The sequence below is a fragment of the Tursiops truncatus genome, chromosome 12, assembly GCF_011762595.2.
Source record: "Tursiops truncatus isolate mTurTru1 chromosome 12, mTurTru1.mat.Y, whole genome shotgun sequence".
Lineage (NCBI taxonomy): Eukaryota > Metazoa > Chordata > Mammalia > Artiodactyla > Delphinidae > Tursiops > Tursiops truncatus.
In genome coordinates, this window is record NC_047045.1 from 46,176,272 (window position 1) to 46,201,355 (window position 25,084).

Below are 25,084 nucleotides of genomic sequence, written 5' to 3' on the forward strand. Positions count from 1 at the left end.
TCACGCCCCCGCACGCCAGGCCGGCCTTAAGCCCAGACAAGTCGGGCAAGGATGCGCCGCTGAGTGGCTTCTCAGGCTCAGGCCCTGCAAAGCCCAGGAACCAATCCTTAGGTGTCCATGGCAAATGCCAGACCGGGTGTCTTCACTATCCCTGCAAATCCCGAGCGGGCGTGGGACAGGCGGCCCACCGGCCAGGCCCAACGAGTCGAACGCGGAACTAGGGAGCAGGCGGAGGCAGGCGCTGGGCTGTGGCTCAGCAGGCCTAGCCTGGCTTTGGGCCTCCGGCCTCTCAGCCGGGGACTCTGCGCCTGCGCCCGCCCGGCAGCTGCCTGCTCTCCCAGTGCGCCGCGGTCCCGGCTGCCGCGCGCCGCCTGGGTGTCTGGGCGATCCATGGGCTGCAGCGAGGGCCGCGATGACAGATTACGGCGAGGAGCAGCGCAACGAGCTGGAGGCTCTGGAGTCCATCTACCCTGACTCCTTCACAGGTGACTTACGCGGCCGCGGGCCCGCAGCTACTCGGGGTGGAGTGGGACCGGCCGCCACCGCCACGGCCCTCGGCATCCTGGGCCAGGATGGAGAAGGGAACGGAGAGGCCGTGTGGCCACCGCGCCCTCTTCTCTACTTCTCTTCAAGGGTTCAGGCATCTACGAGTAACTCTACGGCTGTTTTCTCTTCTTCGCTTGTTTCCTGAAATCTGAAAGTCCGGGCGAGGCTGGCGAGGTCCCTGGAGTCTCGGGCCTGGAATTCAGTCGGGGGCAAAACCAGAGAGTTCCATTGTGACTTAACAGCAGCCCGAGGTTTAGTGAAATACACGAATATAGATACTCCAAGTGGGAGTAGTCTTTCCAGTGCCGCACGAGTGTCAGTTTTCACATTTTCACCTCTATTCAGGTAGAAGCTGTTTTTCAGACGATGGCGTTTTAAAGTTTGTGGGATTCAGAATTCTCAGTTACCCAGAATCCGTTTTGAGAGTAGTGTTGTCCCAGAAGTTTGTTGTTTTTCTTTTCTCTTCTTTCTTTCTTTCGTTCTTCTTCTTTTTTTACATTCTCATATTCTGCAGAATGCCCCATGAATGAGGTGGCCCAAATTTCAGGTCCACTGTAAGATCACAGGTAATTAGACCAATAGTAGGATATCATCAGGCCTGGCTTCCTGTTACTAGAAGCAAGGTAGTGGAGGCTCAGGAGAGGTAAGTGCTTGCTCTGGGTTGGCCAGAAAGTTAGTGGCAGGACTGGTAATAAGAGTAAGGTCTGGGGCTTGGGATCCAGCTCCAGCTGGGATGAGGGGGAGCAGAAGATTACTTGGGAAGTTGGGCCAATGTGAAATATTAATGAGAAGTTCATTTGGTATATTTTAAAGGAAGAGAATTCTTCAGTATTAAGCCTTCAGATGATTCTGAAAATGCTGCAAGATAACCATATCAATATGGCTTCTCTCACTTTACACTCAGTTTTTGAGAGGTGATCTAATAAAGCGAACATGAGCGAGTATAGCCTAGGTTTGTGGGATTTACCTTCCCTATCCCTTCCTTTGAGTGTTGTCCATCACTGATTGTCAGAATTCAGAGTGTAAGGTAATGTTATTTTAACTCATAAACTCCCTTTTCATTGTTTAGCTTAGTTTTCTTAGCTCTACCCTTTGATCACTGCTTGCAATGGTAGCAAATTTTGTTCTGCTTTGCCAACAGGCAGATGTCTCTCAGCTATCCCTGTATAGCTCCAGTCCTGTTCATGTTCTCTGTCAACAGCAGTACAGCTGTGCTGTGAGGATGTTAAGGGGATGAGTGAAGAGGGGTTTGAGAGTGTCATTAACTGGGTGAGTGTGTATGGAGTCTGGCTCCCTTATCTATCCTTGCTTATATATCAATGTCTAAATAAAATAGAATATAGGGTCAGTTGTTGGATATATTCTTAATCATGACGTTTGGTCATTTCTAGTATATTGGAAACGTAACAGGCATGAACACAGTGTAGGCAGAGTTAAGAAAGCATAAGATGTGCTGTTGTTTTCATTTCTTTGGGCATAAGGTATCACTCATTAAGTACTGTGCACATAAGCATTTATGACAGTGATACATTTTTAACCCTAGAATAATTGGATGGTTCTTTCAAATTGTACTAAGCTCTGATGTAGTTCAGTATGTGAAATTCTTGTCAGATGCAAAAGTGCTTGAGGATTCCGAGCCAGGGTAATGAAGGACAATATGTGAATCTTTGACGCATCAAGTATTCTGCAGTGCCAGCTGAGCCCACCTGTCTCTAATTCCTATCAGCAGTCCTACAATTGCATTAAATAAATTAAAATGAGATGTCTTGATTTATAGTTCTTTAGGAACTTTGATCAAGTTCTGTATGATGCCTCAAGGAAAAGGCAGAGGGCTTTGGAATCATATATTTCCATGTTTGGTCTTTTGAAATTTTGAGGATTTGCAAGGTTTACTGTTTTACAGCTTTCTTTCGTGTTGATGATTTCATACTTTAATATTTTCATACCAGGTTTCAGAAAGAGACCTTGTTTGTGTCAGTTTGCCAAGGAACACTAATTGGTAGTTTTCAAACGTCACTTTGAATCACATTGAATATTAGATTTGGTAAATACTTTTTTTTAAGTACATGGTAGAGTGCTGACAGAGAAGCCTTTGTTAAGTACATCATGACCCCCTTGTGGATGCTGAAGAGGCACAGTTCAGCCAGCCATAGTCCTAGGCACATAGACCTAACCTGACTTTAGAATTGTTGCTTGACTATTTGCAGAGAACTTTTGGCCTGATGTTGCATTTGTTGTGAAATATGACAGATCATAATACAGTTTCTTCTCTGTGCCTATTCTGTAGCTTGACTGCACATTGATCCAATTCTCCTAACAACTAGTCTCCCAAAATGTAAATGGACTTTCCTGATACCACATTCTCCTTCAGTGCTTCACTTGACAAGGTCCTGCTAAGGTAGTTGAATTTGGTTATTTCCATTTCTGTGTCAAAATCCTGGCTATCGGGTGTTTTGTTGGAACAAATTGGTTAGCTTTAGGCTAATCAAAAGTTAGGTTCCCTTAATTCTCTTTGATCTTACAGAGAGGGGTACGTAATCCTGTATTTGCTTATATTAGTACCTCTAAGTAACACCCATGAGCTTAACAGTTAAAATTGCATCTTAGAGATGGGGCAGAAGTCATCTTGTGAAAGCAGTTTTTCTAGGACAGTCACTTTGTAAGATCCAAAGAGACTTATTTTATCATGAGCTGATCTGGTTCTTTGTGAAAACCTTAGTGTCATTTGTGTGTCCTGTTAGTGTACCTTTCAGCTACTACCTCCGTTTTCTCTGCTCTTTACAAAATCCTAAATTCTGTCTAGTTTACCATCATCTGCCCCTATATCACCTAACACTTATGCTCCTCCGCTGGTTCCTTCCGCAATGCCCACCAACCTTATTCTTTTTCTCAAAAGTATTTTGATCCACTCACAGTGGTGGAAGTCTGGTCTCTAGTGAAAGTTAATCTTTCCTCAACTCGCCCCAACTCACAGTGTGTAATGCATTGGGATAGGATTATTGCTTCATGAGAACTCAGGAATAATTCATCTTTTCAAGTTCAATTCAGTAAGTTTCCCTATTTTAGTAACCTTCAAGCTTTGGAATATAATCCCTTTTCCATTTTTTTTTAATTAGATTAAGCTATGATACGAACCCCCAAATAACTGGTTTTAAAAAGGTAAAAGTTTATTGCTCTTGCACATAAATGATAGATGTGTAGCTCTGGTGCAAGAATTCTTCAGGGACCCAGGCTTCTTCTTAGTTCTTTGTCATTGCTAAGATGTAGTCTCATGCTCATGGTGAAGATGGCAGCATTCCTTTTCCAGGCAATAGGATAGATAAAGGAAGGAAGGGAAAAAAAGAAGAAGAAGAAGAAGTAAAAGACAGCAGTTTCTTAAGAAATTTCTTAAATATTTCTTAAATTTCCTTAAGGAAATTTCCTCAAAACTATAAAAGGGCTTATTTCTTTCTATCCCATTAGCTGGAACTCGGTCATTTGGTGAGACCTAACTGGAAGGGACGCTGGGAAAGATAGTCTTCATCCTGGGTGGGCAATACGCTCAGTTAAAAATGGTATAACTGGAAGAAGGGGAGAGTGGATATTAGCAGTGTTCTCCAATATTTTTTTTTGTTTGTTCCTGGTTCACAATTTTCTCTCTGTAATGGCAGTTTGGTGGAATGCGTATCAGCTCTTTGTCCTTGGACAAATCATATAACCTCTCCAAGCCTCAGTTTACATATCTATTTAATAAGGAATAATGTAAGTGTAAAAACTTTATAACTGTTAAACAAATATAAGATACTCTTTACTAGAAATTTACCATCTTAGTTGTGGATTCTTCTAATAACATGGCTTCATAACTCCCGTCTTTATCAACGAACAGTTTTGATTTCTGTTTCCTCCAACTGCAGGGGCCATAGCCACAGCTTGGATGGGCCATCTTTAAAATTTTGGCCTCTGAAATTCCTCTTTCTGTCTATAAGCTTTGTAGCCCTACGGTTTTTCATTCCCATGCTTTTAGTGAACATGCGTCTCATCATGAATTCTCATGGTTTGTTAGTTTATCAGCTTCTTTCTTGTTCATCTTACCTCCCTCTCCCGTCTAGCTCCCAAGGTCAGGCAGTTCAGGGATGTTCTTGCTAGCATTCCCATGTCCTCATTTACCACATGGGGTCCTCATTTACCATATATTTAGTATACTTATTGTTAGAAGCTCAATCTCTTGGGAAAAGACATCAGGTAAATAATTTACAACACAATGTGATGATTCTTTCATGGAGGTTCATATAGAATGCAGCCACAGCAAAGGGAGAGGGGACGGTCTGAGTTGTTTTGGAGAGCTGAGGGGTGATGAGTTATGTGAATGAGACTGGGGGATGGGGCATATATGCAGAAGCATGACTCTGTGAGAGCCAAATGTGTTCAAAGGACAAGTAGCTGGGTATGGCTAGAAAGTAAAGTGAGAGTCACGGAAAATGAGACTGACAAGTACACAGGGGCCAGATCACGAAGGGCCTTGTTAGGGATTTAGATATGATCTTACAGGCCAATGGTTCATTCCCCATTCCCCCTACCAACAGCTGCTCAGACACATACAGCACATAGAGACTGCCATGTCAGAGCTGGATCTCTCGGTACTTAGGTGGATTCACAAATAAAATAGGCTTCTCTTGAGTTTGTTTTTACCTGTCATGGCTGCTACTTTTCTTTTAACCTTTGGCACTTTTTCCTCCTCTTACTTTTGTTCTGCAAATTTAGGATCCCTTACATAGCTGACATTGGCCCTTATTTTTCTCTCTGTATTCTCTCTGGCGATTTCATTTAGTCGAATGGCTTTAGCTGTCACCTCTGTGGATGATCCCAAATTAAATTCAGGCCCAACTCTCTTTAGCCCCATTTGCCCATTTCTAATTGCATACTTGATACCTCCAACTGAAATTCTGTGTTCTTCAAATACATCTGGTTTTTCTTTTCTATTTCTGGTTTTTGTTATTGGCACTGCCTACAAATTCAAGTTGTCACACATCACCATCTTAGATTTGTCCCTGTTCTCTGCTGTTCCCATTGCTCCCAGCCTAGTTCAGAACCTCATTAACTTTGCTGAAACGATTTCAGTAGCTATCAAGTTTCATCCTGCATCTAGTCTTGTTTTTCCCCTTCCACTTTATGCACTGTTGCTAGATTTATCTTCTATGCTTAGAAATAGAATTCTGACCTTATTACTTCTGCTAAAGAAAGCTATCACTGTCCACACTAAACTTTCAGCTGTATATTTTCAACTTGTTTTATTCACCGCATGTACATTCTCTAGTGGAATAATTTCTAATTCCTTGCATAGTCCTTAAGCTTTCACACCATTATACCCTTTGCCGTGTTACTCTATTCTGCATTCCTTTTCTCCATCTCTATTTACCAGTATGCCTTTATTCACAGCCTAGCTCAAATGACTTCCCTGGAATTTCTCAGCTGGAAAAATTTTTTTTAAAGAGAATGAAACTCTATACAGTTTATATTCAGTCCTGCCAGTTACTGGCTATATAACTCTTTTATCTCAGTTTCCACATCTCTAAAATTGGGATGATACTATATTTAACTGATTCAAAGACATAGTTTTACATGTAAACATTTCTGAAATATGAATTTGTCTTATAATTGATTACATATCATAGTTTAATTGGTAGTTTCTTTCTTAGTGGTACATAAAGTAGGGTGCATCACATAATTGATGGCATCTTAAACTTGGTGAAATGTGGTAACAGTATAAAAGCAGGATTTTGGTGTGAGAAGTAAAGGATCTTTGTGTAAATGCATAGAACAGCACAGGTGCAAAGTAATGCTCAATAAATGTTAGCTGTTGTTCCTGGTTATAGGTAACCCCTAAATTACAGCCTCATGGAGCCCTAGAAAATGATAATAAGTTGGAATGTCATTGAGTTGAACCCTTATTTATATAGTTGCAATGTTTATATTTCATGACATGTAAATGCTAAGGTTGGTCATGAAAAGAAATAGGAATGAAGTACATCAAATATATTTTACACACGTTTGTTAGAAAAAAGGTAGGGCCAATCATATTATAAAAGCTTTATTATAATTACCTTTTAGGGACTTTTTCTGCATAGGCTGGACTGCCTGAGGCCTATTAAAATATGAGTCCAGTGAGTCTCTTATCTTCCTGACAAACACCTTTGTACTAACCATAGATGTTCATCATTGCTTCAAGTACTTTCAAACTTCAATTAAAATGAGGGAATATGTCTTGATTTTTTTTTTTTTTTTAACATTTTGGCCGTGCCACTGGGCATGTGGGATCTTAGTTCCCCCACCAGGGATCGAACCTGTGCCCCCTGTGGTGGAAGCACCGGAGTCTTAACCACTGGACTGCCAGGGAAGTCCCCTGAAACTTTTATTGATAATTCATTTTATTGATAATTCATTTATTTATGAAGACTTCAGAAGTTCTCGAATAGGAAAAGCTGAGTAGTTTTTGTGGTGACTTCTTCAGAGATCCCCTTACTCTTTTATGTCCGAAAGAGGCTGCTGAGCTGCACAGGGGTCAGGGCTTCCCAGGCCTGAAGTGAAGCACAGACTTTTCTTTTGGACTCAGCAGCAATCAAGGGTGACTTGAATTTTCCTTGTTTAATCATCTAATGGTTCTGAATATTAGTTCAGCTCTTTCATTGAGCCAAACTTTATTGAGTTTCTAGATACTGCCAGGCACTGATGTAGGAGTTCTCAGAGTTTTTACAGTATTCTTGTGGGGGAATAGATCATAAACAGGTAAATAGTATCAGATAGACATCAGGCTTCAAAATAGCATATAAAACTTTCTTATTTATGTAAATGTTGATTGACATGTCTTGCTTAACAAATTATAAGTAATTTGATACTTGGATTCATGGATAATTTTGTAATTCCATGGAAGATGGTAGATTTTCAATAATTTCTGAAAGAATAAAGCTTGGTTCTAGAGATGATATAGAAGAATGAGAGAGCTAGAAGACACAAACTCTAACAAATTAATATTTACTGTTTGTCATGGAGATTCTGAATTATATTTCAGAATATATAAGTATAAAAATTAGTGATAATACTGAGTATTTATGAGGGTAGGTTCTGATGAGAAACATCAATTTTTTTTTTTTGCCGTTTCATTTGGAAATTTTTTAGAATGTAATTTTCCATGTATAGGTGGAAATTTTGAATTAAAAAGTAAATTACTTATTTTAATTGATTTGATAAAACTCAAAGAGGGTATCTATTATAGGTATTTTTTTCCCCAGATTAAAGAAAACCCTAGATTTAAATAGAAATTGATGGACGTTTTATCGTTTGAATTGTTCTATTCAGTCTGTATTTATGGAAATGGAAATACAGGCTAGGAATCAGTTTCCAGGACTGGATATTGATATTTTGCTAATAAGGAAAAGCATGTGCCGTAGGAAGCATCTTAATAACTTAATCTCTGTGTATAATTTCTTGCAGTATTATCAGAAAATCCACCCAGCTTCACCATTACTGTGACATCTGAGGCTGGAGAAAATGATGAAAGTAAGTCTAATCAAAAATACTTTAGGTTTTTCTAAGCCCTTCTCTCGGGAATTTTATTCATTCTGCAGCCATTGTGTTGGGCATTGCATGTGTGGAGGTGCTAAGGTGCTGTTAAGAATTTAGTATGAATGTTACATATTTCTTGTCAGTATTTACTATGGAATAATGACTTCTAGAGAAACAGAGAGGAAGTCAAGGAGATGTATTCTGACAGTAAGCTTAATTCTTAAAAGTGAAACAGAAACATTAACAATACAGCAGATAAGAAAAGGGTAGGACATATTTGTCAAGAACACTTGGCATGCACACGTAATTTAGTGGTTGTGTGGTATTCCTTGGCATAGCATGGACTTTTTCCTCTTCGGATATTTAGATTGTTTACTGGACATTTGCTGTTATAAATTGGGCTGGATAAATACCTCTCTGCATTTTTCCCCTCTCTCTTTAGAATGGATATTGTACTGTTATTTAAGTATGTGTATACATAAAACCAAATAAAAACCAATATTATACAAGTGTAGAACTAAGACAAATATACAAATTGAAATAAAGGAGCTATAAAACTAATAAATTAAAATTAATTTAAATTTGATACATGTTGGGGGAAGAGTGTCTTAAGTTCTTTTCTGCTTTTAGTCCAGTTCAGTTAATATTGTAATTTGATAAGAATGTTGTATAAGTTGGTGTTAACCCCAAGGATTTTTTTTTTTTCCTGTCAACTAAAATTCTGTCATGGGTATTCAGTAATACCGTTTTAGTGGTGTCATTTGATAACTCTAAATCTGTCTTGTAGAATTGAAAATGAGGTTAGTATTGATATTACTGAAATCTGAATTAAAAAGCTGTTGAATACAGTTATTTACATATATTTATATAGATAGATATTTATATATATTTATATATAATTATATAAACTTCTTTGTTAACATAACATTTTATGTCATACATAAAAATTAAAACAAAATATCAAGCCAGCACATTTTGAGGTGTTTTTTTTTCCATTCCCATGGAGAGAAATCTAGATTTCAATTAAAATCATCAATATCAGGAAGTTTTAATAATTAAAATGTGAGTTACAGGAAAGGCAAAATCTAGACAAAGGGTCATTTTGATGAGTAAGTTTTAACAGAAAATGTTTAGCCCTACTGCTTAGTTGGCGAAATTGAGAATTCATCATGCTAGGTAGCAGAGAGATACTTTGCACTAATGCGCCTGTAAGAATCTCACACCTATACCAGTGTCAGATCTGTGAATTGGCACAGGCCAAAAGACTGGGGGAGCATGTATGGATGAGTCAGGTTAAAAGTTTCTCAGATAGCCTCTCAAACTGTCCAGTTCACAGCTGTGTACTCTAGCAACCCCTTAGCAGTGCCCTGCTGGCATTGTGCAGATAGCAGTATGGACTCCTGCACTGGAGCTGGCTCTGGTAGAGGCCTGAAAATGAGCCTAAGGTAGTATTTTTTCTGTATGTCATATTCAGTGCATTTTGTTCATCTTAAGGAGAGTTTTAAAAAGAATGTGTTCTTCATCCTCTTTCTCTGATGTGCAACATGATAAAATACTCATAAGTAGTAGATGTGTTAGAAGTGATCTTTGGTATTCCTGTGATTTGTTTTCACTTATATTTGTGGTACATGTTGTTTATGTTAGTAGTAATTATCTATCTGGTCTCATGGTAACCTTGTTTCTCTTTGTAGGAAAATCTGTTATGCTACTTTTCATTGACACATTGTAAATTAATTAATGATTCAACAAAGATGTTGACCTCTCTGTACTTTACATTTTAAGGTGTTCATATCAATCTCTTATCTTGTGTCTTTAGCTGTCCAGACTACCCTCAAGTTTACATACAGTGAAAAATACCCAGATGAAGCTCCCCTTTATGAAATATTCTCTCAGTTAAATCTAGATGATAATGATGTCTCAGACATTTTAAAATTATTAGCATTACAGGTAAGGAAGTAACAAGTTTTGTAATGGCATTATTTTATTGGCCTTAAATATTATACAGTAATGTTAAGGGTCAGAAAATGCTATTAAATATGTATAACCAGTGTTTTGAACAAGCAAAATTCATGATGTGTGTGTGTGTATATATATTCACAAAGCATCTTTATTTTTGTTTCCCACTGTACCTTTAAAATTTGAGTAAGAGAAGTTCTTCCTATACCCTTGTTTAAAACTCAGTTAACCCTGTGACTTGTAGGCGATAAAAATGTGATTAGGGACTCTAAGTTATAAACACAGTTAAAATTTGGTTCTCAGAATGCCTAGGCCCATGTAAACTTAAAAATTCCAACTTAAAAAACATTAAAACTCCTAACCCCCCTGACCTGTTGCAGGCTAGTTGCCTATAATTTGGTAAGAGAAGTGGTGGAAAATGGATATCAGAAAGTTCTTACCTGGCTATTTCTGTGATGGGATGGGCTACTCACAGTCTGGGCATGGGGGATATTTAAAGCTCTCTCTTGCTTGGGTAGAGAGTTTTCATGGGATCTTCAGAGTAGGGAGTAGGGAGGGCAAGTAAAATCTTACTCCACCAGCTTAAAACAGAAGTCCTGATTTTGTTTGTTTTCTAAGAAGAACTGACATAAAACATGTCTCCATCATAAATGTGACTTGTATATTTCAGACTATAGATGCTCTAAATGCTGACATTTTAAAAATATCTGGAGCTATTAGAGAATGAAGAGGGAAGGGATATATCAAACATTAATTGATGCTGATCTGGGCCCTGTTCACTCTGTTACCCAGTGTGAAGTTATATTAATTCTCTATATTTGGTTTAACATTCTTCTTGTAAAAACATTGCAGAGAGCCTGGAACAATATACTGTATTCAGTCAGTCATATATTAATGTAAGTTATTTGATCTGAGTGATTTTGTTAATATGCATTTTATATTTCATTTATACTCAAACTCCTTTCTTTCAAAAAGAAAGTTTTGATTTCTTTCTGATACTTAACCTGAGATCAGAGATAGAGCACATATTTGTATTTTTTCCCCTAAAAGTAGTTATATTAATTTTTAGTTATCAAAATAATAAATTTATATTATAGAAAACTCAGAAAATACAGAAAATAATGAAGAAGAAAATAAAGATTACCCTTAATCTCACCAGTCAGGTATAAATGCCTAATAACATTTTGGTACAAATTCAGAAAACTTTTTCCTACAGTAGCTAGCACTATCAGTTCTCCAGTATGTTATCATTATTTTAGTTCTTTGAGGGTATCTTAAGAGCTCTGACAATGGACTGAATTTTGAGGGCAAAGTGATTTTCTAATATAATACAACAATAAAGAATGTAGGTACTTTTATGATTTATCTTTATGTATCCTTTTTTCTTTCTATTTGTAATGGTTTAAAACTAAAATCATGAAAACACGCTGGAGAACTGATGTTGCTAGCTACTGCAGAAAAACGTTTTCTGAATTCTACGTATATTTATGATTATTACATAGAATTTATTGAAATTTCTTTTTTTCTCTGTTTTAGGTTGAATATGGCAAATTACAAGACTTTTAAAATGTTATTTTTATATATATGCTTAATTCTTAAGTGATCCAAGAGTCCAAACTTATGGTGTAACTGAATTAGTGATCATGTTATAAATGTATGAAGTGTAGTGATTACGCTGAAACACCTTTTTTCCCCCCACTGGTTAGTTAGTTGTTTTTATTTTTCTGAGAATTGTGTTTCTCACTACAACTGTTTTTTCTTTTTTGGTTACATAGACAGAAGAAAACCTTGGTATGGTGATGATCTTTACTTTAGTGACGGCCGTGCAAGAAAAATTAAATGAAATAGTAGATCAAATAAAAACTAGACAAGAAGAAGAAAAAAAACAAAAAGAAAAAGAAGCAGAAGAAGCTGAAAAGGTATATTTAAAAGTCAGATTTTCTTTCATTATTCTTTAAATCTGTATTTTTTGGGGGGGTTTGCTTTTGGAAATTTCAGTAATTTGGGGGGAATCACAAAAAGAAGCACAAGTAAATTTTAATAAAGCTTTACTAAGTAAAATTTTAGAAGGTCCCTCATTTAGTTGATGCACATGGCACAATAATGATTAATAATCGGTTAGTTAAAGGTTATTAAAGCTTATGCAGGTAAAATCAAGAAATATAAACTATTTCACTTACGGTATAGAGTTTAGAATTATAAAGCCTCCACCAGAGTGATTTAAATATTTACTAAATGTAAAGAAAACCTTAGATTCTAAAATGAAGTAAAAAAGATAAGCAATGATGTTAGTGTTATGAATTGATGTGTATTTAAACATACTAATATTGACAGTAGCAACTTTCTTCTTAACAGTGAATAGCAATGGGGACACATTACGTATTATCTTTGCTTTTTTGTAATAAAAATTAAAAAAGGACTTTTCCAGAGTAAATTGCCAAAACCAATTAGAGTAGCCAATGCAGGCAGAAATCAGACTAAATATTTTAAACTTGAAACCATTTTTCTCTGTTTTTCCTGTGAGTGGCTGTATTCATTTGTCTAGAAGATCATTAGGCTTTATTTTCTAACTGTTGTATCATTTATCTGGTGGTGTGTCTTTCTTCTTTTCTAAGCAATTATTCCATGGCACTCCTGTTACAATCGAGAATTTCTTAAGTTGGAAGGCCAAGTTTGATGCAGAACTCTTGGAAATTAAAAAGAAACGAATGAAAGAAGAAGAACAAGCAGGAAAAAATAAATTAAGTGGTATGACCCCTCATATCCTGTTCCTTTAAGCCCTCCTATATTATTTCTTACATAGCAAGAGGATCATTTGGACAGATTTCTATAAGAAAAGAATATACTTAGGCATCTAGGACAAAAAGAGAAAGCATTCTCTCCATATGGTGATGTTTCTTCACACATAATTATAATTAATTTTTATGGCTTATCTTTCATCTAAATATTGGAGTGGATAGATGTTGAGATATAATTACCATGACTTTTAGGATCACAAGCCTTAGGACTGATAGAATCAAACCGTTTGTTTTTCTAGGACTCTGAGGCAGATTAGGTTTTCACTTCTTCCATTTTAATGCAAATACATTTCATATGCCTCTTAGCTACTCACTGAGTTCATAAATTGATTGAAATTCACAGAAAAAACAGGTTTTAAGACTTGTTTTTTTTATAACTTGTTTATATTATTCTACTGTTTAAAGCATTGTAGGGGAGATGGAGGAAAAGTATGCCATTCGAGTTAAATATGTTTATTTCTTTTAGGGAGACAGCTATTTGAAACAGATCATAATCTCGACACATCTGATATTCAGTTCTTGGAAGATGGTAAGATAATGTTAGAATTCCACATGTACATAATGTGCTGTTTTTATTAAACCATGAAAATCATAGTGGTAACTTAATGTAAATTTTTCCTCCCAAGGCTATAAAGAAACACATTTTGAAGAATAAATTCAAATGTTTGATCAATTTATACATTAAACTACAGCAAAGTATTTTTTTGGTAACATCTTTATTGGAGTATAATTGCTTTACACTGGTGTGTAAATTTCTGCTTTATAACAAAGTGAATTAGCTATACATATACATATATCCCCATATCTCCTCCCTCTTAGGTCTCCCTCCCACCCTCCCTATCCCATCCCTCTAGGTGGTCACAAAGCCCCGAGCTGATCTCCCAGTGCTATGCAGCTGCTTCCCAATAGCTATTTCTTTTACATACGGTAGTATATATAACTCCATGACACTCTCTCACTTCATCCCAGCTTACCCTTCCCCCTCCCTGTGTCCTCAAGTCCATTCTCTACATCCCTGTCTTTATTCCTGTCATGCCCCTAGGTTCTTCATGACATGTATTTCCTTAAATTCCATATATATGTGTTAGCATATGGTATTTGTTTCTCTCTTTCTGACTTACTTCATTCTGTATGACAGACTCTAGGTCCATCCACCTCACTACAAATAACTCAATTTCGTTTCTTTTTATGGCTGAGTTATGTTCCACTGTATATATGTGCCACACCTTCTTTATCCATTCATCTGTCGATGGACACTTAGGTTGCTTCCATATCCTGGCTATTGTAAATACAGCTGCAATGAACATTGTGATATATGGCTCTTTTTGAATTATGGTTTTCTCAGGGTATATGCCCAGTAGTGGGATTGCTGGGTCATATGATAATTCTATTTGTAGTTTTTTAAGGAACCTCCTTACTGTTCTCCATAGTGGCTGTATCAATTTACATTCCCACCAACAGTGCAAGAGGGTTTCCTTTTCTCCACACCCTCTCCAGCATTTATTGTTTGTAGATTTTTTGATGATGGCCATTCTGACTGGTGTGAGATGATACCTCATTGTAGTTTTGATTGTGCATTTCTCTAATGATTAGCGGTGTTGAGCATACTTTCATGTGTTTGTTGGCAATCTGTATATCTTCTTTGGAGAAATGTCTATTTAGGTCTTCTGTCCAGTTTTGGATTGGGTTGTTTGTTTTTTTGATATTGAGCTGCATGTGCTGCTTGTAAATTTTGGAGATTAATCCTTTGTCAGTTGCTTCATTTGCAAATATTTCTCCCATTCTGAGGGTTGTCTTTTGGTCTCATTATGGTTTCCTTTGCTGTGCAAAAGATTTTAAGTTTCATTAGGTCCCATTTGTTTATTTTTGTTTTTATTTCCATTTCTCTAGGAGGAAGGTCAAAAAGGATCTTGCTGTGACTCATGTCATAGAGTGTTCTGCCTGTGTTTTCCTCTAAGAGTTTTATAGTGTCTGGCCTTACATTTAGGTCTTTAATCCATTTTGAGTTTATTTTTGTGTATGGTGTTAGGGAGTGTTCTAATTTCATTCTTTTACATGTAGCTGTCCAGTTTTCCCAACACCACTTATTGAAGAGGCTGTCTTTTCTCCATTTTACATTCTTGCCTCCTTTGTCAAAGGTAAGGTGACCATATGTGTGTGGGTTTATCTCTGGGCTTTCTGTGCTGTTCCATTGATCTATACTTCTGTTTTTGTGCCAGTACCATACTGTCTAGATTACTGTAGCTTTTTAGTATAGTCTGAAGTCTGGGAGCCTGATTCCTCCAGCTCCGATTTTCTTTCTCAAAATTGCTTTGGCTATTCGGGGTCTTTTGTGTTTCCATACAAATTGTGAAATTTTTTGTTCTAGTTCTGTGAAAAATGCCATTGGTAGTTTGATAGGGATTGCATTGAATCTGTAGATTTCTTTGGGTAGTATAGTTATTTTCACAGTGTTGATTTTTCCAATTCAAGAACATGGTATATCTCTCCATCTGTTTGTGTCATCTTTAATTTCTTACATCAGTGTCTTATAGTTTTCCGCATACAGGTCTTTTGTCTTCTTAGGTAGGTTTATCCCTAGGTATTTTATTCTTTTTGTTGCAATGGTAAATGGGAGTGTTTCCTTAATTTCTCTTTCAGATTTTTCATCATTAGTGTATAGGAATGCAAGAGATTTCTGTGCATTAATTCTGTATCCTGCTACTTTACCAAATTCATTGATTAGCTCTACTAGTTTTCTGGTAGCATCTTTAGGATTCACTACGTATAGTATCATGTCTTCTGCAAACAGTAACAGTTTTATTTCTTCTTTTCCGATTTGGATTCCTTTTATTGCTTCTCTGATTGCTGTGGCTAAAAATTCAAAAACTAGGTTAATAGAGGTGAGAATAGGCAACCCTCTCTTGTTCCTGATCTTAGGGGAAATGGTTTCAGTTTTTCATCACTGAGAACGATGTTGGCTATGGGTTTGTCATATATGGCCTTTATTATGTTGAGGTAAGTTCCCTCTATTCCTGCTTTCTGGACGGTCTTTATCATAAATGGGTGTTGAATTTTGTCGAAAGCTTTTTCTGCACCTATTGAAATGATCATATGGTTTTTCTTCTTCAGTTTGTTAATATGGTGTATTGCATGATTGATTTGCGTATATTGAAGAATCCTTGCATTCCTGGGATACACCCCACTTGATCATGGTGTATGATCCTTTTAATGTGCTGTTGGATTCTGTTTGCTGGTATTTTGCTGAGGATTTTTGCATCTATGTTCATCAGTGATATTGGCCTGTAGTTTTCTTTCTTTGTGACATCCTTGTCTGGTTTTGGTATCAAGGTGATGGTGGCCTCGTAGAATGACTTTCGCAGTGTTCCTCTCTCTGCTGTATTTTGGTAGAGTTTGAGAAGGATAGGTGTTAGCTTTTCTCTAAATGTTTGATAGAATTCGCCTGTGAAGCCATCTGGTCGTGGGCTTTTGTTTGTTGGAAGATTTTTAAACACAATTTCAATTTCAGTGCTTGTGATTGGTCTGTTCATATTTTCTATTTCTTCCTGGTTCAGTCTTGGAAGGTTGTGCTTTTCTAAGAATTTGTCCGTTTCTTCCAGGTGGTCCTTTTTTTTTTTTTTTTTTTTTGGTATGTGGACCTCTCACTGTTGTGGCCTCTCCCATTGTGGAGCACAGGCTCCAGATGCGCAGGCTCAGTGGCGATGGCTCACAGGCCCAGCCGCTCCACAGCACGTGGGATCTTCCTGGACCGGGGCATGAACCCATGTCCCCTGCATTGGCAGGCAGACTCTCAACCACTGCGCCACCAGGGAAGCCCCAGGTTGTCCATTTTATTGGCATATAGTTGCTTGTAGTAATCTCTCATGATACTTTGTATTTCTGCAGTGTCAGTTATTACTTCTCCTTTTTCATTTCTAATTCTATTGATTTGAGTCTTCTCCCTTTTTTTCTTGATATGTCTGGCTAATGGTTTATCAATTTTGTTTATCTTCTCAAAGAACCAGCTTTTAGTTTTATTGATCTTTGTTATCATTTCCTTCATTTCTTTTTTATTTATTTCTGATCTGATCTTTATGATTTCTTTCTTTCTGGTAACTTTGGGATTTTTTTGTTCTTTTTCTAATTGCTTTAGGTGTAAGGTTAGGTTGCTTATTTGAGATGTTTCTTGTTTCTTGAGGTAGGATTGTATTGCTATGAACTTCCTTCTTAGAACTGCTTTTGCTGCATCCCATAGGTTTTGCGTCATCGTGTTTTCATTGTCATTAGTTTCTAGGTATTTTTTGATTTCCTCTTTGATTTCTTCAGTGATCTCTTGGTTATTAAGTAGTGTGTTGTTTAGCCTTCATGTGTTTGTATTTCTTACAGATTTTTTCTGTAAGATATCTAGTCTCATAGCGTTGTGGTTGGAAAAGATACTTGATACGATTTCAATTTTCTTAAATTTACCAAGGCTTGATTTGTGACTCAATAAATGATCTATCCTGGAGAATGTTCTATGAGCACTTGAGAAGAAAGTGTATTCTGTTGTTTTTGGATGGAATGTCCTATAAATATCAATTAAGTCCATCTTGTTTAATGTATCATTTAAAGCTTGTGTTTCCTTATTTATTTTCATTTTGGATGATCTGTCCATTGGTGATAGTGGGGTGTTAAAGTCCCCTACTATTATGTTACTGTCAATTTCCCCTTTTATTATGGCTGTTAGCATTTGCCTTATATATTGAGGTGCTCCTATGTTGGGTGCATAAATATTTACAATTGTTATATCTTCTTCTTGGCTTGATCCCTTGAGCATTATGTAGTGTCCTTCTTTTTCTCTTCTAATAGTCTTTATTTTAAAGTCTATTATGTCTGATATGAGAATTGCTACTCCAGCTTTCTTTTGATTTCTATTTGCATGGAATATCTTTTTCCGTCCCCTCACTTTCAGTCTTTACGTGTCCCTAGGTCTGAAGTGGGTCTGTCGTAGACAGCATATATACGGGTCTTGTTTTTGTATCCATTCAGCCAATCTATGTCTTTTGGTTGGAGCATTTAATCCCTTTACATTTAGGGTAATTTTTGATATGTATGTTCCTATTCCCATTTTCTTAGTTGTTTTGGGTTTGTTATTGTAGGTCTTTTCCTTCTCTTGTGTTTCCTGCCTACAGAAGTTCCTTTAGCATTTGTTGTAAAGCTGGTTTGGTGGTGCTGAATTATCTTATTAGCTTTTGCTTGTTTGTAAAGGTTTTAATTTCTCCGTTGAATCTGAATGAGTTCCTTGCTGGGTAGATTAGTCTTGGTTGTAGGTTTTTCCCTTCATCACTTTAAATATGTCCTGCCACTCCCTTCTGGTTTGTAGAGTTTCTGCTGAAATATCAGCTGTTAACCTTATGGGGATTCCCTTGTATGTTATTTGTTGCTTTTCCCTTGCTGCTTTTAATATTTTTTCTTTGTATGTAATTTTTGATAGTTTGATTAATATGTGTCTTGGCGTGTTTCTTCTTGGATTTATTCTGTATGGGACTCTCTGTGCTTCCTGGACTTGATTAACTATTTCCTTTCCCATATTAGGGAAGTTTTCAACTATCATCTCTTCAAATATTTTCTCCGTCCCTTTCCTTTTCTCTTCTTCTCAGACCCTTATAATTTGAATGTTGGTGTTTTTAATGTTGTCCCAGAGGTCTCTGAGAGTGTCTTCAGTTCTTTTCATTCTTTTTTCTTTATTCTGCTCTGTGGTAGTTATTTCCACTATTTTATTTTCCAGGTCACTTATCCATTCTTCTGCCTCAGTTATTCTGCTGTTGATTCCTTCTAGAGAATTTTTAATTTCATTTATTGTGTTGTTCATCATTGTTTATTTACTCTTCAGTTCTTCTGCATCCTTGTTGAATGTTTTTGTATTTTCTCGATTCTATTTTCAAGATTTTGGATCATCTTTACTATCATTACTCTGAATTCTTTTTCAGGTAGACTGCCTATTTCCTCTTCCTTTGTTTGGTCTGGTGGGTTTTTACCTTGCTCCTTCATCTGCTGTGTGCTTCTCTGTCTTCTCAGTTTGCTTAACTTACTGTGTTTGTGATCTCCTTTTTGCAGGCTTCAGGTTCGTAGTTCCTTTTGTTTTTGGTGTCTGCCCCCAGTGGCTAAGGTTGTGTAGGCTTCCTGGGGGAGGGGACTAGAGGTTGTGTTCTGGTGGATGAGGCTGGATCTTGTCTTTCTGGTAGGCAGGACCTCCTCTGGTGGTGTGTTTTGGGGTGTCTGTGACCTTATGATTTTAGGCAGCCTCTCTGCTAATGGATGGGATTGTGTTCCTGTTTTGCTAGTTGTTTGGCATAGGGTGTCCAGCACTGTAGCTTGCTGGTCATTGAGTGGAGCTGAGTCTTAGCGTTGAGATGGTGATCTCTGGGATAGCTTTCACCGTTTGATATTACATGGAGCTGGGAGGACTCTGGTGGACCAATGTCCTGAACTCCGCTCTCCCACCTCAAAGTCACAGGCCTGACAGCCGGCCGGAGCACTGAGACCCTGTCAGCCAGAAAGAAAGAGAGAGAGAGAGAGAGAGAGAGAGAGAGAGAGAGGGAGAAGGAGAGAGAGAGAGAAAGAAAGAGCAACCAAACCAAAAAAACAAATCCAGCAATGATAACAAGTGCTAAATTATACTAAAACCAAAATAAAACAAACAAAAAAAAACAGACAGAACCCTAGGACAAATGGTAAAAGCAAAGCTATACAGACAAAATCACACACAGAAGCATACACACAAAAAGAGAAAAAGGAAAAAAATATATATATTGTTGCTCCGAAAGTCCACCGCCTCAATTTGGGATGATTCGTTGTGTGTTCAGGTATTCCACAGATGCAGGGTATATCAAGTTGATTGTGGAGATTTAATCCGCTGCTCCTGAGGCTGCTGGGAGAGATTTCCCTTTCTCTTTGTTCGCACAGCTCCTGGGGTTCAGCTCTGGATTTGGACCCTCTGCGTGTAGGTCGCCTGAGGGAGTCTGTTCTTTGCTCAGACAGGACGAGGTTAAAGTATCCACTGATTCGGGGGCTCTGGCTCACTCAGGCTGGGGGGAGGGAGAGGTATGGAATGCAGGGCGAGCCTGTGGCGGCAGAGGCCAGCATGATGTTGCACCAGCCTGAGGTGCGCCGTGTGTTCTCCCAGGAAAGTTGTCCCTGGATCCCGGGACCCTGGCAGTGGCGGGCTGCACACGCTCCCAGGAGGGGAGGTGTGGATAGTGACCTGTGCTCGCACACAGGCTTCTTGGTGGCGGCAGCAGCAGCCTTAGAGTCTCATGCCCGTCTCTGGGGTCCGCGCTGGTAGCCGTGGCTCGCGCCAGTCTCTGGAGCTCGTTTAGGCAGTGCTCTTAATCCCCTCTCCTTGCACCCCGAAATAATGGTCTCTTGCCTCTTAGGCAGTTCCAGACCTTTTCCCCGGACTCCCTCCCGGCTAGCTGTGGGGGAGTACCCCTTCAGGCTGTGTTCATGCAGCCAACCCCAGTCCTGTCCCTGGGATCGACCTCCGAAGCCCGAGCCTCAGCTCCCAGCCCTCGCCCGCCCCGGCGGGTGAGCAGACAAGCATCTCGGGCTGGTGAGTGCTGGTCGGCACCGATCCTCTGTGCGGGAATCTTTCTGCTTTGCCCTCCGCACCCCTGTTGCTGCGCTCTCCTCCGTGGCTCTGAAGCTGCTTCCCCCGCCTCCGCCACCCCCTACCCCCATCTCCACCTGTGAAGGGGCTTCCTAGTGTGTGGAAGCTTTTCCTCCTTCACAGCTCCCTCCCACTGGTGCAGGTCCCGTCCCTATCCTTTTGTCTCTGTTTATTCTTTTTCCTTTTGCCCTACCCAGGTACGTGGGGGGTTTCTTGCCTTTTGGGAGGTCTGAGGTCTTCTGCCAGCGTTCAGTAGGTGTTCTGTAGGAGTTGTTCCACGTGTAGATGTATTTCTGATGTATTTGTGGGGAGGAAGGTGATCTCCGTGTCTTACTCTTCCGCCATCTTGAAGGTCTCCCCCCAGCAATGTATTTTTTAAAGTTTTATGATAACTTAAGCAGTATCAAAGATAGCAATAGATAAACAATGTGGTCACGTTTGCCTCTAACAACTATTAAACCAGGTCACTATGACTCAAGTGACCTGTTTCCTTCAAATTTCTAGTATCACAAGTCTATGGTCTATCATGGAGCTTTATAAAAACCTCAAGCGTAGAACTAACCAAAAGTCTTAGATTTTATATCACTCTCACTGTCTTTGGCACCTCTAGTCCCTTGTGCTTTCCTTTTCTTTTTTATCCTGACCCTTATGCTCTTGCTGCCTTTGTCCATCCATTGTCCATCCATCCACAAATATTTATTGCATCCCTGTAAGGCAGGCACTGTCCTGGCCGCTGAGGATACAGCAGAGAACAATTTAGACAGATTTCCCTGCCCTCATGGAGCTTGAGCCCTATGTGTATCTCTTAAACTGAGCTCCTTACTCAGTCACCCCTCCAGTAGCTCCCTGGGTTCTGTACTTCATCGTCCTTCTGTCATGCCCATTATGCCAGCTGGGGATCCTCTAGCATCTGGCCTTTCGACCTTGTTCCTGGACTACCTTCTGGAAAAGGTTAAGAAGGTTCAGAATCAGCTATCTGTTGAGGTGGCCCACTGCTAAATCATGCTTCTTAACCTGAGCTGGGCTCCTACTGACACTGAGTAATTTTTTTAAATTTTAATATCTTATTACATTCTTGTTCTAAGATTTTTAGTCTCAAAAAAAAAATTCCAAAACCAAAAACCGTGAAACAGAAAACAAGGATATCTTCATCTATCCTCCTTCTCATTTTAGGAGCTTATTTTCCTTTCTATTTTGTTGATAAGTTTTAGATCCAGAAAGTTGAGTCTCATTCTCTCTTGAACTTTAAAAGTTTTACTGTCTTTACTCATTTTTGACTCTTTTCCTTGTCTAATGGATCAAGTGTCTCCTTATATCCAGTAACTTACCAAAAGCTCTGTTGATTCTGCCTCTGAAATGTCTTTTCAGCTCTTTCCTCCTAATTTGAAAGTTTTGTTATTTTTCAACTGGACTTTAGTAATAACTTCATAAATTATTTCCCTGCCTCAGTCTCTTCCTCCTGGTGCCCTTTCCTACCTTGTAGTCACCACCTCTGAGGTGGTATTTCTAAAAGCCATGTGTAATGATGCCATTTCTCTCCGTACGGTCCTCTGCTGCTTAGAGGGAGAGGTTGACCTGCACAGTCATTCAGTTTGGCCTTCATCTGTGTTATCTCCAGATGTTTTTCCTCAAGAATCTTGTGTTCCACTTAGAAGTATTCAAGGTCTTAGCTCTTCTCTCTGCCTTTGCATAACCTACCTAGAATTGCTTCATCCTGGCCACTTTTCTTCTGGTTGCGTTCAAATTTATCATGAAGATATTTCAGATGTCGTCTGCTCTGTGAGGGCTTTACTGCTTCTCCAGGCTGAGTCAGTTATTCGTCGGCTTGGACTTGACAAATTGTATTTTATTACTGAACTGCTCTTAGGCATGAAGCAAGACTCCTTCTCATTAAGTTGAATGTCAGTGGACTAGAGTCTGAGAGGGAAAGAAGGTAAACAATGTTTGGTGATTTAAGAGTACTCTGATATCCTACTTTATTTACTACAGATAGACTGAAGAGTGAAGATGTTTCATACAAAGCCTGGGTGTTACTTCCTATAGAGCTTAGACATTTGGAATCTTAGAAAGGCATACCACTGGTTACAGGGGAAGTGGGTGAGAGTGAAGATCAAATTTGTCAATTAATTATAAGTATGGTTGAGCTTTAATGATGTATATATCTCCAGTATTGGAAGAGATAAACTCTTGGTACAGGTCTCCTGGTCAGTGATAATCAACTTTGTATCATCATTGTCTTCAACTTATAACATGCCAGATCATAAATAATTCATTCTAGATTGGCTTTTTTTGTAGCTGGATTTTTTAGACTATGAACTGGAACCATGAAGTTGCTCTTAAAATGTGTCTCTGCTGACCAATGCAGATCACTGTTGGTATGAGTAGTAGTTCAGGATTTCGTCACTTGCACCTCAGATGCACATTTAAGAAGTCTCTGTTTGGTACTGCCATTGGGTTGTATCTTTTATTTCTGAGCGTAAGACTGCAGGGGAAATCTTCTGTCTTTTGCAGCTGGAAACAACGTGGAGGTAGATGAGTCTTTGTTCCAGGAAATGGATGACTTGGAGCTGGAGGATGATGAGGATGACCCAGACTACAATCCTGCTGACCGGGAGAGTGACTTGACCGACTAATGGACTAGCCCGTCTCCAGAGAGGCTTGACTGCCATAGCATCTGTGGCTGTGCTAAGAGGGTGTTGATTTTCCTTTCTTTTTTCTAAGAAAAAATAATTTTCAGGAGAATATTCTTCTGATGGCTTTCATCATTGAACTTAATAAACTGATCTTAAAATTTCAGATATAAAATGTTCAATTCCTCTTATTTGTGGGAAGAAGGCCACATGTTTAAAATCATTTAGTGTTGGAGAGAAATTCTGCCTAAAACACCAAGACTGGAAGGTCAGCTGTTGCTGTACCCAGGTGTGGGTTTACATGCAAGGAATTGGAATAACTTGGAATTTCTGTGCTAGAGACTGGTGGCGTTTGAATTCTAAGGTTTGTCATTCATATAAAATATTAGAAGACTGAGGTGAACAGAGCATTAAACCTTCTGAATTCTAGCCTTCGGGCATAATAAATTTAAGTCTTAACAAAACCAGAAGCCCATATAATAGTCAGGAGTAAAATGGACTTTAGTCATATAGTAGTATCTGCATCAGAATCATCTTTGAGTTATTAAAAAGTGTGCACTCCTGGTCCCTTCTCAGTGGAGGTTAATAAACACTGAGCCTCATTCTGAGTTTTAAAACAGTGAAATCTCATACCTGTGACACAGGTGATTGTGATGCACACTCCTGATGAAGAACTACTGTCCTACAGTTGTCAAGTCTATAAATTGTGATTTTCCCCACTTTTCTAATTAACCAGTCTGAAGTGGTTTGAATTCTTGGGATTGTACACTGTCTGCAAGAGTACCACACATCCACATTCATGCACACATTAGACCTTTGTGATAATTTGGAATGATCAACTTGGGGGCTCCAGGCAGGAGAGCCAGGCTTCGTGCAAGTTATCCAGTCATTGCAGTTCTGGAGGATTGAATCTTAACTGCAATAGGAAATCACTTGTGCTATTGCAAATGGCTTCCTCAATTCAGAAATACTATGTACCCACAAACACAGCAATATCAATCCATGTTTATTTTTGAAGTCAGACCTTATGATTAAAATAAAGTTAAGACAGAACTATCATTGCGGAATTTAATGCTTTTCACCCACCTTGATCCTGACCAATAAAGAGGAATAGCAGTAATGTTCAGTATTTCTATGCAGAGAGAAGTCCAAAAGTTTGTTACGTGAGATTTTGCTTTTCCTAAGGAGAGATCCTTTCTGCAGCTGATCAGCAGTTGCATAAGAACCTGAAGGAGTGGTTCAGTTAAGAAAAGCAGTCGTGAGCAGTGTAGTATGAGGTCAATGAAGACTTGACCTTGAAGTATCAAGAATGATTACACTTGCCCCTCACATAATTTTTTAAAGTCTAAGTTTTACACATTTTCTACAGATATTGAATAACCACCTTTGTCATTTCAGAATGTAGGCAGACCCTAATGAAATGGAAATAAAGACAACCTGGTTAGTTCTAATGATAATCCCAAATATTTTCACCCGGAGTAAAAATTAACTTTACTGTTGGCTTTGTATTCTGGGAATTAACCAAAGACTCTGCTTCTCAAACTGGAGCACACTTAATTCCTGGATGTGTAACAGCATGACTGGTAGTATTTGAAGCAATAATTGGCCCGTCCTGAATTATCAGTTTTGCTCTTGGATTTGGGAAAATTTTTGTTTTGGTTTTTCTACTCGTGTTAACTTGTATACAGTATTATTAAGTTAAAAACATACACAGATATTTGTATTCATTGCTGTATCCCTGGAACAATGGTGCTGAGTAGGCACCTAATTGTAGGAATAGTATGCAAGATGCTTATGCATTTTAAAGATAAAATATAAGGGTTCAAAGAAATGTTCTATTTGCTGTCTGCAACTTTGAGTAATGCTTCTGGGTTCTGCTTTACATCACATTCTCCTGGCAGCAAGCATGCCTTAGGGAAAAAAAAGTGGATAAATACTAACCTAAGGTAACACATCTAAAAGGTTACAGGAACATTTCCTAGTTGAGG

General features: G+C 38.5%; 1 protein-coding gene across 2 annotated transcripts; it reads left to right on the forward strand.

Moving 5' to 3' along the window:
- The first annotated feature begins 222 nt into the window (after positions 1-222).
- On the forward strand, positions 223-23,262 carry RWDD1 (RWD domain containing 1). 2 transcript variants are annotated; one of them, XM_019929621.2, is made up of 8 exons: positions 347-485; positions 1,688-1,815; positions 8,014-8,079; positions 9,902-10,032; positions 11,817-11,960; positions 12,657-12,789; positions 13,306-13,368; positions 22,978-23,262. In XM_019929621.2, exons 5-8 carry the CDS (start codon positions 11,835-11,837, stop codon positions 23,097-23,099), a joined length of 444 nt encoding a protein of 147 aa, XP_019785180.1. In that variant the 5' UTR covers positions 347-485; positions 1,688-1,815; positions 8,014-8,079; positions 9,902-10,032; positions 11,817-11,834; the 3' UTR covers positions 23,100-23,262. The 2 variants fall into 2 exon arrangements, with proteins under 2 accessions (XP_019785178.1, XP_019785180.1); XM_019929619.2 differs by lacking the exon at positions 1,688-1,815 and having other exon boundaries at positions 223-485.
- The last annotated feature ends 1,822 nt before the right edge of the window (positions 23,263-25,084 follow it).